General features: G+C 39.8%; 2 protein-coding genes across 2 annotated transcripts; one reads left to right on the plus strand and one right to left on the minus strand.

Annotated features, from left to right (window-relative positions):
• Positions 1-48: 48 nt before the first annotated feature.
• On the minus strand, positions 49-4400 carry LOC121803732. The gene is made up of 5 exons (XM_042203355.1): positions 4128-4400; positions 3959-4013; positions 408-434; positions 217-324; positions 49-173 (listed from the first exon to the last, which is right to left on the minus strand). The coding sequence occupies exons 1-5, from the start codon at positions 4398-4400 to the stop codon at positions 49-51; spliced, it is 588 nt and encodes a 195-aa protein (XP_042059289.1).
• Positions 4401-7176: 2776 nt separating this feature from the next.
• Positions 7177-10256, plus strand: LOC121805789 (chromatin remodeling protein EBS-like). The gene is made up of 5 exons (XM_042205792.1): positions 7177-7658; positions 8265-8607; positions 8714-8782; positions 9456-9582; positions 9904-10256. The coding sequence occupies exons 1-5, from the start codon at positions 7586-7588 to the stop codon at positions 9928-9930; spliced, it is 639 nt and encodes a 212-aa protein (XP_042061726.1). The 5' UTR covers positions 7177-7585; the 3' UTR covers positions 9931-10256.
• The last annotated feature ends 3248 nt before the right edge of the window (positions 10257-13504 follow it).

The raw sequence follows: 13504 nt of genomic DNA on the forward strand, positions 1-13504 counted from the left end.
TTGTCATTGGTTCAAAAGAACAATTTTAAGACCAAAAGTCATTAAAAGTTATTTGGTAGGTTGTTGATGTGAAGCAAGAAATTTGTTGAGACAAGTATTGTAGACGCAGGGTCGTTCCAAGTGACCTAGGCCTGCTTTCTTTATGCCTTCAAATGTGACCTGTTCGACAAAATATACACTTTGCTTTAGCTTGTCTTTTTTCCCAAAAATGAATAATCTCTTTCATGTTTTGCGCCAGTTCCAGCTTAAATATTTGATCTTCCTCTCCCCATAGAAGATGTATTCTCTGTAAGAAATGAAGATGCTTGATGTTATTGATCATATCTATTTGGGTGAGTAATTGGATAGATTCGTACACACTAATCTTATGATCATTTTAGCATTCAAACAAACAGTAAATCAAAAACTCGGGATGCTTGTTTCTTTAGTGCTAACTGATGAATCCGCGAATTTCTGATGTTTGTAAATGCTGGTAGAGAATAAAGATCACGACACTGAGATTTTACGTGGTTCGATTTACTGAGGTAAATCTACGTCCACGGGAAGAAAAGAGGGCAGAGTTGTATTGCTTGATCTGTTTTCTACAGCTTACAATACAGACTTGCTATTTTGATATTTTATCTCTAGAGAGCGAAAGAGAGAGTCCCCCTAATCTATCTGATCTAAGTTCTATTTATACATTGAACTAAGATCGTGGCTTGCATCACCACTAATGATGGTTGTGGATGTCGTGGAGGTCATGCGATCCTGCATGGGCCCACTATCCTGCATGAGTTAATGACTGCTTGACACCACTAAATAGATCGTGGGTGTAGTGGAGATCGTGGAGGTTCTGACATGAGTTGACTATCTCCCAGTTCGGTCAAATACTGAGACCGAACTGCTGAACTATTGCCGAGCAGCTTTTGCCGGTCTGAGAGTAGAGCTTGATTGGTCGGCTTTTACCGAGCTGTAGGCTGGGGCCGAACTCTTTGGTAATGCCGATCTGATACTCTTCCTTGGGCTTTGGGCTGATGGGCCGTCACTGCTGTTGGGCTTGTTTAGTCCGTACTCCATCACTACCCCCCCCGAAAAGCGAAGTGAATTACTTCGGCGAAGCGAGTCACTTCGGCATTCTGGATAAAGGTACGGGGTAAGTTGATGTTTGTCTTTGGTCTGATGAAATAAACATCTTTGACCGGACTCGTCTTTGGTCTGATGAAATAAACATCTTTGACCGGACTCGTCTTTGGTCTGATGAAATAAACATCTTTGACCGGACTCGTCTTTGGTCTGATGAAATAAACATCTTTGACCGGACTCGTCTTTGGTCTGATGAAATAAACATCTTTGACCGGACTCGTCTTTGGTCGGATGAAATAAACATCTTTGACCGGACTCGTCTTTGGTCTGATGAAATAAACATCTTTGACCGGACTCGTCTTTGGTCTGATGAAATAAACATCTTTGACCGGACTCGTCTTTGGTCTGATGAAATAAACATCTTTGACCGGACTCGTCTTTGGTCTGATGAAATAAACATCTTTGACCGGACTCGTCTTTGGTCTGATGAAATAAACATCTTTGACCGGACTCGTCTTTGGTCTGATGAAATAAACATCTTTGACCGGACTCGTCTTTGGTCGGATGAAATAAACATCTTTGACCGGACTCGTCTTTGGTCGGATGAAATAAACATCTTTGACCGGACTCGTCTTTGGTCTGATGAAATAAACATCTTTGACCGGACTCGTCTTTGGTCGGATGAAATAAACATCTTTGACCGGACTCGTCTTTGGTCGGATGAAATAAACATCTTTGACCGGACTCGTCTTTGGTCTGATGAAATAAACATCTTTGACCGGACTCGTCTTTGGTCGGATGAAATAAACATCTTTGACCGGACTCGTCTTTGGTCTGATGAAATAAACATCTTTGACCGGACTCGTCTTTGGTCTGATGAAATAAACATCTTTGACCGGACTCGTCTTTGGTCTGATGAAATAAACATCTTTGACCGGACTCGTCTTTGGTCTGATGAAATAAACATCTTTGACCGGACTCGTCTTTGGTCTGATGAAATAAACATCTTTGACCGGACTCGTCTTTGGTCTGATGAAATAAACATCTTTGACCGGACTCGTCTTTGGTCGGATGAAATAAACATCTTTGACCGGACTCGTCTTTGGTCGGATGAAATAAACATCTTTGACCGGACTCGTCTTTGGTCTGATGAAATAAACATCTTTGACCGGACTCGTCTTTGGTCGGATGAAATAAACATCTTTGACCGGACTCGTCTTTGGTCGGATGAAATAAACATCTTTGACCGGACTCGTCTTTGGTCTGATGAAATAAACATCTTTGACCGGACTCGTCTTTGGTCGGATGAAATAAACATCTTTGACCGGACTCGTCTTTGGTCTGATGAAATAAACATCTTTGACCGGACTCGTCTTTGGTCTGATGAAATAAACATCTTTGACCGGACTAAGCTTGTGTCCTAATTTGGCGAGTTTTATCGCTTGGATCGGACTTTCCCTTGTCCTAATTCGGGGATCGGACTTTCCCTTGTCCTAATTCGGCGAGTTTTATCGCGTGGATCGGACTTTCCCTTGTCCTAATTCAGGCAAGTTTTATCGCGTGAATCGGACTTTTGTTGCAGTTCGTTTCAGACGACGTGCTTGATTCTTAAGCTGAATTGTGGTCTTGTATCCTCTTTAGAAGCTTGGACTTCACAATCGTTGGCTTATTGCAGTTCGTTTTAGACGAACTGCTTGTTTAAGCTGAATTGTGGTCTTGTATCCTCTTTAGAAGCTTGGACTTCACAATCGTTGGCTTATTGCAGTTCGTTTCAGACGAACTGACATCTCTTCGGTACGGAGGAGATGGAGTTCTCCTGTGGTTCCGGTACCGAGGAGGAACAGGAACATGTCGGGGTTGAGGATTCTTCTTTCCGGAAGACACGGCACTACTGCGGTAGTGACTTTCATGTCTGGAGGAGGAAGGAGAATCCACCCTTTTCGTCTTCGGCTCTTGGCTCTTTTGCAGGAAGGCTAAGAACTCATCCTGCTTCTCAGCCAAGAACAGCTTGACAGCCTCATTCAAATCAGGCTGCTGGGAAGACTCGGTGTGTGGACCTTTTGAGCGGCTTGTTCCTTCTCCGTGAGAACTGGAAGTAGATTTTTCACGAGGCTGCTTTCCAGGCCTATGGGCTGCTGGATTAGCTTCCTCATGGTTATCACGGACGGAGGCACGGGTGTTATGTGATCTGGTATGCATTTTTTTGGTAGAAGAGGATCAAAAACTCGCTTTATCACAAATTTGGTTCTCTGTTTCCCACAGACGGCGCCAGTGATGAATCCGCGAATTTCTGATGTTTGTAAATGCTGGTAGAGAATAAAGATCACGACACTGAGATTTTACGTGGTTCGATTTACTGAGGTAAATCTACGTCCACGGGAAGAAAAGAGGGCAGAGTTGTATTGCTTGATCTGTTTTCTACAGCTTACAATACAGACTTGCTATTTTGATATTTTATCTCTAGAGAGCGAGAGAGAGAGTCCCCCTAATCTATCTGATCTAAGTTCTATTTATACATTGAACTAAGATCGTGGCTTGCATCACCACTAATGATGGTTGTGGATGTCGTGGAGGTCATGCGATCCTGCATGGGCCCACTATCCTGCATGAGTTAATGACTGCTTGACACCACTAAATAGATCGTGGGTGTAGTGGAGATCGTGGAGGTTCTGACATGAGTTGACTATCTCCCAGTTCGGTCAAATACTGAGACCGAACTGCTGAACTATTGCCGAGCAGCTTTTGCCGGTCTGAGAGTAGAGCTTGATTGGTCGGCTTTTACCGAGCTGTAGGCTGGGGCCGAACTCTTTGGTAATGCCGATCTGATACTCTTCCTTGGGCTTTGGGCTGATGGGCCGTCACTGCTGTTGGGCTTGTTTAGTCCGTACTCCATCACTAACCACAAGGCCTTCAAGCAGCTCAGCCCTTTCCTTTCTGTTGCTAAACATCACCTAAAACCACGAATTTGACACCAACTGGTCTAAAATATCATAAATGTGTGTTATTTTCCATTTCCAACCCGACCCGAATAAGATAAGATATTTCAGCGTTGAAATTAATTTGACCTCGAGAAAGTCTCTATGGAGGCGATCGGGGAACCAGAGGTTCTTGTAGGTGGCAACTTTGAGGAGCGCCTTGCAGCCCTTGACGGAGGTTTGCAGCAGAAGCTCGGAGGAGGAGGAGAAGCCGAGGTCATCGAGCGTGGTGGGTTTTTGCTCTCGAGGAACCCAAATGTTCATAACAGTGCCTGCCTCGATTTGGACCGTGTGAGGGACCGCGCCGGCCATCTTCATCAGCCAATGTATCAGTGGCTTCTGCACTGCTACTAACTTCACCATTCTCTCTGATCACTGCTCAAAGATGATTAATGTTATGCGAAATGAGAAAAAAGAGTGTCCTTCCTATATATACAAGTTAAACCAACCTTATTGAATATGGCATTTCATTAGTAATTAGTTCCTTCCACGAAATCATCCTTAAATAATTGTTGAATTTGGTAACTAATTATACAAAAAACTGTAAGTATGTTGTTTGAGTTTTGGTCAACCACAACGCCTACGGTCGAGAGCTAGTAAAAATGATGTAACCTGATTTTCTTCTTTAGTTGGTGTTGGTGGGTTCAGATTTAACTTGTTACTACTAATCTTATCTATAAGGTACATATTTTTCATCTACATATTCGTTATTGATTGTCACTCAATTTCCATATCTTCAAAAGTTAGGAAAATAGTCTTTAAATTCGTTAGTGTCTTGTTACAAGTAGCTAACCTACTTATGACGTTTTTGGCAGTTGAGGTCAATAATCAATATATAATGCGCTACCTATTTTTAATCCTGTAATTTATCATTGTTATTTGTCTTCGGTTTATTTAATGTTGTCATCTGAAATGGCATATTGTTGTACTCAGGTTTTAGCCGATGCATACGAATAGAGGTCCCCAATCCGAACCGAACCGGACGAACCGGCCCGGAACCGTTGGCGGCGGTTAGAACCGGCACCGGAACCGCCGGTTCGGCCGGGCCGGTTCCGGTTCCAATTTTTCGCTAACCGTAACCGGCGGTTCGGAACCGCCGGTTTTGCCGGAACCGCCGGTTCGGCGGTTCCCGGCACAATTTCAGGCCTACTCCTAGCCTTTTCAGAAACCGGGCCCGCGGCCGCCGGATTTGACCGAAACCATGGGCGGAAACCGCCGGTTTCCACCGGCAAAACCGCCGGTTCCGGAGGCAAACCGGCGGTTCCCGCCGTTTTTTCCAAATTTTGAAAATTCAAACGGACGCCTAAACCGCCGGTTTCCGCCGAAAACCGGCTGTTCCGGAGGTAAACCGGCGGTTTCCGCCGTGTTTTTCAAAATTTTTTTTTAAATCACAATTTTCCCCTATAAATACCCCAAATCCTCTTCATTTCTACTCACCTCATTCTTGTGTAACTGTGTTAATAAGAATTTCTCTCTCAATCTCAATTTCTCTATTCTCCATTTGATAAGTATCTTATTGGTGAAAAAAGTGAGTATCTTTGGGGCAGATGGTACTGGAACACAAATTTATATATGGAATCTGGATGAATGAGGATCAGATTATAGTTTAAAATGGGAAGCTGGGTTCACTGGCGGGAGTTCGTTTCATCAGGCCATCAGGGTGGTATATTCATCTGAGTCCGACGATGAAACGAACTCCCGCCAGTGAACCCAGCTTCCCATTTTAAACTATAATCTGATCCTCATTCATCCAGATTCCATATATAAATTTGTGTTCCAGTACCATCTGCCCCAAAGATACTCACTTTTTCACCAATAAGATACTTATCAAATGAGGAATATCTTTTAATGATCTTCTAAGTCTTTTTTGTCAACACTTGTAAGTTGTAAATTTGTAATTGTTGTAACTTGTATTTAAATTTTTCGATTTGTAATTGTTGTAACTTGTAATTGTTGTAACTTGTATTTAAATTTTTCGATTTGTAATTGTTGTAACTTGTATTTAAATTTTTCGATTTGTAATTGTTGTAACTTGTAATTGTTGTAAGTAACTTGTATTTAAATTTTTCGATTTGTAATTGTTGTAATTTGTAATTTTAAAGTTGTAATTTGTAATGTTAAGTAATAAGTTGTAATTTGTAATTTTAAGTTGTAATTTGTAATTTTAAAGTTGTTTGTAGTTTGCAATTTTAAAGTTGTAATTTGTAATTTTAAAGTTGTAATTTGTAAATTTTAAGTTGTAATTTGTAATTTTAAAGTTGTTTGTAGTTTGCAATTTTAAAGTTGTAATTTGTAATTTTAAAGTTGTAATTTGTAAATTTTAAGTTGTAATTTGTAATTTTAAAGTTGTAATTTGTAATTTTAAAGTTGTAATTTGTATCAATAAAATTGCATTTGAACATCGCTTTATTCTAATTTTATTTATGCAAATATATCTACATATTTTACTTGAATTACAAATTTAAAATGCAAAAAAAAAAAAAAACCGCCGAACCAGATGAACCGGCCCGGAACCGGGCAAACCTAGGCGGTTCCGCGGTTCACGTGAACCGGCGGTTCACGGTTCCGGAACCGGAACCGCCGATCCTTGGCCGGTTCGGTTCCGGTTCCATTTTTTTTCGAACCGGAACCGGCGGTTCCGAACCGTGAACCGCCGGTTCCCGAACCGTGGTGACGTCTACATACGAACACAATCTACTGCATTACAGGATTGTTACAACTTCAATTTTCTTTCTATACAAATTTGTTTGAGATTTGAGAACGTTGTGTTTTAGATTTCCAGGGACGCTTATTTAGTGAAATTAAAAGTGAAAAAAATTATTTTGCAATTCCACTAACTCCTTCCTACTCATATTTTATTATAAAACTAATATATAAAAGTATGACTTCCATTCTACTAACTTTTTCAACCCACTTTTCATTACATTTGTTAAAACTTGTGCCCGATCAAAATGAGACGAATTATTCGGGACGGAGGGAGTATATAACACCAAAGATATCGGTCACGAATTTTCATTCAAAATATTGAAATTTATTAAATGTAGTCAACAAACCAAAAAAGATTCAAAATTATGCAACCTCCCAAAGTCATGTCCCCTTCTCCTCAAATAAAGCTGTAATTCTACAGTAGACGCCTGGGTATCATTAATGACTTCGCGAATCAGATTAAGAAGCATTCTTTAATCATGATTAGTGATCTTAATTCATTCTTAAATTTATCATTCCGCTACATTTGATTTAGTTAACAAACTCATTTAATTTCCCCAATAAATACCATTTGAATAATGACAAACCAGAGCTCTCCTTCCTAGGGTTTGTTTTAACAGCGAATTTTTACCCCAAAAACTTCTAGGGTTTATGTCATTCCATTTCCCGCTCCTTCCGATTCAGCCCCCATTGAAATGTGCTTTTGATTATCTTCGGTCCCCTGCGGCGTCTCCATTGGAAGGCATTCTCCCGCTGTTTCTGAAATCTTCGACAGGAAGAGTGTCGTTTCTCGAGAGAGGGAGATAGATATAGGAAGAGGAGTTTCTGTGACTAGACCATCCATGGCGAAAAGGAGACCTGGAACGAGCGATGTAGATTCCTACACAATTAGAGGCACCAACAAAATCGTTAAAGGTATATATCGAGAGATGTATGTCAAATGTGATGATTTTTATGGATTGTGAAACTGTGTTGCTTTGAGAGTGCTGCTGCGATTTAAAAAACAAAGGTTTTTTCATTTTTGTTGGATAAATAAGAAAATTTTGTTTTAGGCTGTTCAAACTTGAGACCTTTGGTCCACTCGCCTTTTTTGCATGCATGTTTATGAACTCTACATTTTTCTTTTATTTTTACTCTTTATTTTTATTTAAATATTGAAAGCGTACAAATATTGGTTTCACTATGGCAATGAAGATGAGGCAGTAATTCTCTCGGACTTGGATATTTTCACTGACTTTCTTTAATTTGGTGAAGATTCCTAATTGAGAAACTACGTGCGTAAATGTTGCACGTATACTCTAGTATCAAGGAATAAATGAGTTATGTTTTGTAAGCATATTGTTTTTTCCAATCTTGGGCGAGTTTCTGTTTGTCATAAAATTGGGCCTGCACTAGGTCATCACACTCTATGGATGTTTGTTCTGATTTGAGTATGTAGAAATTTACTTGAGCCGGCCCAATGTTTGTTCTGATTTTAGCTTCTGAATTTAGTTTTTCTGTTGTGTTTGTATGGGAATTAAGCTGGAGATTGTGTAGTGATGCGGCCATCAGAAAGTAATACTGCTCCTTATGTGGCACGGGTGGAGAAGATTGATGCTGATAACCGTAACAATATGAAAGTACGGGTGAGGTGGTACTACAGGCCAGAGGAAGCAGTCGGAGGAAGAAGACAGTTCCATGGAGCCAAGGAGTTATTCTTATCAGATCACCATGACATGCAAAGTGCTCACACGATTGAGGGGAAATGCATTGTTCACTCTTTCAAGAATTATACTAAGTTGGAGAATGTTGGCCCTGAGGATTACTATTGCCGCTTTGAATATAAGCCTTCAACTGGAGCTTTTCTGCCAGACCGTGTTGCAGTGTGAGTTGTGCCTATTTTATTGTATGCTTTTGGTTCATAATGGTAAATGCTGGTACATATGTCTTCTGGAGACACTAAATGGATTTCCTGTGATTATATTTGAAAGGTATTGCAAATGTGAGATGCCCTACAATCCTGATGACCTGATGATACAGTGTGACGAATGCAAAGACTGGTGTGTGAGTTATATCCCTGAATTTGTTGCGTTCATGTTTTTTCATAAAATTGAAACTTCATCAAGGTCAATATCCCCCTTCAACATGTGGAAACATTAATCCATGAGTTGAAACTATTGATTTGCTGGGTGAGTGCCTGAGAATGTTTTTCAATTTAGTTGACAGCTAGTAAAGCAGTATATTGTTTTAGAGGTTCCTGTGAAAGCTGATTTTTTTGTTTGAATGCACTTTTCCTTTTGTATGTATTCCACCCAGTCATCTCCTAGACATTAAGCTGAAACCTCTTTATAAATAACCAATCTTCTGCTTAGGGAGAATTATTTCCACTTGTCTGGTCTTATCTTTATATGAAGCTCATTAATTATTCTTGTGTTTTTCTCTGGTTGTATTGTGATGCTCTCCCTAAGTGGCAGATGTGCAATTGACTCTCATGTCCTTATCCGAAGTAAGATATGGAGATTTTGTTTACACACCCAGCACCCCATCTGTGCTTGGAATTGGAACAACTGAAATGTTTTTCCCCTTTTTGAGATCTATCATTCTAAGCACAATGTTGAGTGTTTTGTTATTTGTTATTTGTTATGTCCCTTCCCCTGACAAAGTACTCAAATTATCATCGGTGCAATGGTTTCTTCTTGATGTTTCTCTTTATGGACTGTGATCCTTTTGTAGGTACCATCCTGCATGTGTTGATTTGACAGTGGAAGAGGCAAAGCAATTGGATCACTTTATCTGCTCCGACCATGGATCCGATGAAGATTTTAAAAAGGCCCAAGAAAACTCATTTACAAATGGCAAAGTAAGCAAGCTTGTTCTTGGGCAAAACCAATTTAGTTTTGACTCTCTGATCTTGTTTATGTATTTGTACATAACAAACTTTTACATACGTGGAAATTGCTTCTGGGAAGCCATTGTGTTGATAACCGACTTGATATGTTTTATTCAGTAAATACTCAGCTCTTCTAGGAATACGTATTTTATGCCTACAAGAAAAGGCGAACTGCATTTGTCTATCCTTGAATACATATTTTGTGTCACCATAGTTTCAATAATAAGTGTATATATATACCTGCTAGGCTTTGCCCTCTCTTTCATCCGAGCTATTTTCATTCTCGTGCAGGCAGAGACGAAGCGCCAGAGGAAGTAAGACCATTATGTGCTGATCTCTTAAGCATTGTTGTACAGGCAGAGAACTCTTCCTCTGCTTATGCCTTTGGTTATTTGTAATTAATGACACATACCAGAGCGTATATTGTATTAATCGATGCAGCTTTGTAGGTCATGCTTCCTAAAGAGATGAATCAGTAAATTGACTTGCTTGCTAGACATTTTCTATCATTATGCAATCTAGTTTTGTGTGTCCCTCTCATTGTAAGCTTCAGCATTACACTGCTATTAGCAACAGAATCAAACCATTTTCCTGATGATTTTGATTTGTAACATGAGGTTAATGATAGCGTTTAATATGATTAATTACTGATAGTGTTTAGTTCTATTTTAGGGTTAATTGTACGCAAATACTACATTAAACTATGACTACTTATTTCGATTGATAAAAAACTCAAAATCTTGTTGACAAATGGAGTACATAATTTTTGCAAGTTATAAATTTTGACATTAACTCAAATACTGCACGCAAGCTGAGGTGATTGTCGTCTCGATGAAGTCATGGGATCCCCAAGCGGAGCAGTAGCTTTGCCTCTACTCAGTTGGGATTTGGTGCTTATCTCGGCAAAATGAAGGAGAAGGCTCGGATAGAAGGTGCTCTGCTGATGGCAGGCGGGAAGAAGCAGGTCGTCATCCACGAGCAACAGGTGGAGAAGTTCCTCTATACCACTCTGAAGCTGCACTCGACGATACTCGATTACTCGCGGATGGCAGTGGTGGTGCTTGTGAGTCTCCCTCCACCGCCGCTGAACCACCCTGAATATTTTTACATGGATATTGATCTCTTGGTTGAGAATGTGCCTAGGCTTTTGATAGTGCGAGGATATCGAAGAGATGTTGTCACTTGTCAATTTGTTTTGCGTAGTTTTTTTACTAACAAAAGACTCATTTCCCTCTCTTGTTGGAAAGGGAAATAAGATATATTATGCGGTTTATTTTTTTTAATTCACTTTCCTACTTTTTTATGTCAATATCCAACTAGAAATGTTAGCATACGTAAATAATTATACTCCACCACAATATTAACATTCAAGAAGACAAGTTTAGTAGTGATTGTGATTTTTTTTTTATATATGATTGATTTACAAGAACCCCGACAAATGTTGGAGTTGATTTTGGAAACTAACTACCGCAATCTAAGATTGACACAACCAATTGTGTCTTGATACAGTAACTGTGATACGAGCTCGGTCTGGACGTTCGGACTTGCAAGCGCGTCAGCAACTCTATTACCTTCCCGATAGATGTGTGTAATGCGAAACTCCATGTGTTGCAAACGATCCAACACTCGCATCCACGCCCCCTCATACTTTTTAGGCACCTCCGTAGATCGAGAATATAGTAAATCAACGAGTCGCGTGCAGTCGGATTCCAGCCACAGTTTCTTCCACCCTCTATCACTCGCTATATCGACCGCATTGATGCACGCAGCGAGTTCGGCCTCGAATGCAGTCCCCTCTCCTAATTTCATAGAGAAGCAGCCTATGGCTTTCCCTCCGTGGTCTCCAAAAACACCCCCACACGACGATGACGATCCAAATGATGACCCGTCAGTGTTCACCTTGACCCACGAGGGCGGAGGGCGATGCCAACGAACCAAAGTGGCTGTGGGGCCCGTGGTGTTGACATCCATGGGTTGATCGTGCACGATCCTAATCCAGCCACATCGCAAAGCGTACGCCGGTGCAGAAGCTACCTTCATTAAGTCTTTAAAGCTCGAAAATTGGAGGGAGTAGCAGTAGCCTTCGCCGGCCACGGGGATAACTCGCCAAGTGAGAGACGGCTGCCAGAAGGCGTGTAGCGCATCGCAGAGATCAGCGAGCGAAATCATCTCCTCTCCTTCGTTGGGAACAATCTGCCCCGTCACCTTATACTTGAAGCCGTTCAAACTTTCGGGGCACGTATCATACTCTTTAATCAACGGTCGAATCGGAATTGCGATCAATGGAATTGGACGGATTGGAATTGGACGATGAGACTTTGAAACGAACCCATAAATGCACGCCATACTGTAGAATGTAGAGTAGACTAATGCTAAGTAGTAATGAACCTAAATCTGCTCTTGGAAACTGAATGTTGTTGGTGTGATTTGTAAGAGCTGTTTGTTTATGATCGAAATATAAAACCTAAATGTAGTAGTATATCTGGTTTTCTTTCCTTATTTATGTAGCTTATTAATTCATCTCCTGAGTTTCATATGGAAAGTTTAGTTCTACAACGGATATTTTATCCCTTTAATTCCCAAACGCGTATAGCTATAAAATTTCCTTATTTACAGAGTTTCCAAACTTAAAGCTGGGGATATTTTAATTGTTCTGGGTTTGGATAACTTGAATCCGTTTCTGCAAAAATTATTGTTGAATTTTCAATTCTCATCAACACAAAAATCTCTGGTTTCCAATTTTCAATTCTTTTCTTCTTCGTTTTGTGGAGTGCCTCAATCCAGATTCTAGTTTCATATTAGTTTTTTGTTATCCTCCTCTCCATTATACAACTAATTTGTGAGAAAAAAAAGTGAAATGAAGGAGCAAGGAAGAATGATGAAGATGAATCAGTGTGTTGAAGCAGAGTGAAATGAATCCGCGGGTAGCCAAATTCAAGGATTGCAAAGCTGATTTGATTGATTTTCGAATTTAAATGGCTCCACTGAATCGGAGCACAGCAACAATTTGAAATCCCTAATTTGAGGTCCAACGCCATGAAACTTTCGCGTGTAGACTGGAATTCGGTAGGTCGTAGGAGCAATTGGAAAGACAAAAGGGTAAGTAAACAGAGGATGGAGCAGCAGTCATTGGTTAGCTCCGAATAGTGATGATGAACATGATAGGACTGAGGTTGGGGAAGGCGTTAAGGGTCGTGTTGATGGTGGATTTGAAGCAGTAGAAACTGGAGAAAGAGGTTGTGTGGAAGGGAGTTTGCAAAGTAGAGATGAAGATGATTGATGATAGTAATGTGAATGATTCCAAGGCATAAGATAAAAATCTGCTACTGAATTTGAGATAGCAGAAAGTGTTGATGATGAAATAAAAATAGTTAAACTTTGTTGTATGATTGGTTTATACAGTGATAATATTAGTATTAATTAGGTCAAAGATTACTTTTCTATTACAAGAGAAATTATTATGTTCATTTTGATAATTATCCATGCTTTGTGGCTTGCTCGGTCAATGCTTTGTTTTACCAAAGATTTTGAGTTTATTTATATTACCAAAATGCAAACGAAGTACTTAGTATATAGGTGTTTTTTATGTAAGGAGTCTAGATTTTATGAAAAATGTACTACTCTGTTAAGATTGGTTAGTTGGTACTATAGGAATTCTATAAAAATGACTTTTAGTTTTTGAATAATTTTATGCAATTTAAAATTTCAGGTTTTATTGGTTTTCATAATTCAGATTATAGTTTTTTTTTTTGGATAATTTGGTTCAGTTTTAGTTTTGTGAAGCTCAGTTTTTTGTTCGATTTGGGCAAAAATTCGAATACTCCCCCCTAGCTTTTAACTTTGATAAAGAATGACTTTGTTTTGTTTGAAAGAAAGTCATTTTATTTGTCAC

Source organism: Salvia splendens, chromosome 5, assembly GCF_004379255.2.
Source record: "Salvia splendens isolate huo1 chromosome 5, SspV2, whole genome shotgun sequence".
In the NCBI taxonomy this organism is placed as follows: domain Eukaryota; kingdom Viridiplantae; phylum Streptophyta; class Magnoliopsida; order Lamiales; family Lamiaceae; genus Salvia; species Salvia splendens.

Excerpts from the sequence above, each read along its gene's own strand:
- LOC121803732 (XM_042203355.1), bottom strand. The coding sequence starts at position 4,400 with ATGGTGAAGTTAGTAGCAGTGCAGAAGCCACTGATACATTGGCTGATG. Across the intron at positions 435-3,958 it reads GCTTGAAGGCCTTGTGGTTA|TTAGCACTAAAGAAACAAGC; the intron begins GTGATGGAGTAC and ends CGGATTCATCAG. Across the intron at positions 325-407 it reads TAAAGAAACAAGCATCCCGA|ATATGATCAATAACATCAAG; the intron begins GTTTTTGATTTA and ends TCACCCAAATAG.
- LOC121805789 (XM_042205792.1), top strand. The coding sequence starts at position 7,586 with ATGGCGAAAAGGAGACCTGGAACGAGCGATGTAGATTCCTACACAATT. Across the intron at positions 7,659-8,264 it reads CACCAACAAAATCGTTAAAG|CTGGAGATTGTGTAGTGATG; the intron begins GTATATATCGAG and ends ATGGGAATTAAG. Across the intron at positions 9,583-9,903 it reads ACTCATTTACAAATGGCAAA|GCAGAGACGAAGCGCCAGAG; the intron begins GTAAGCAAGCTT and ends ATTCTCGTGCAG.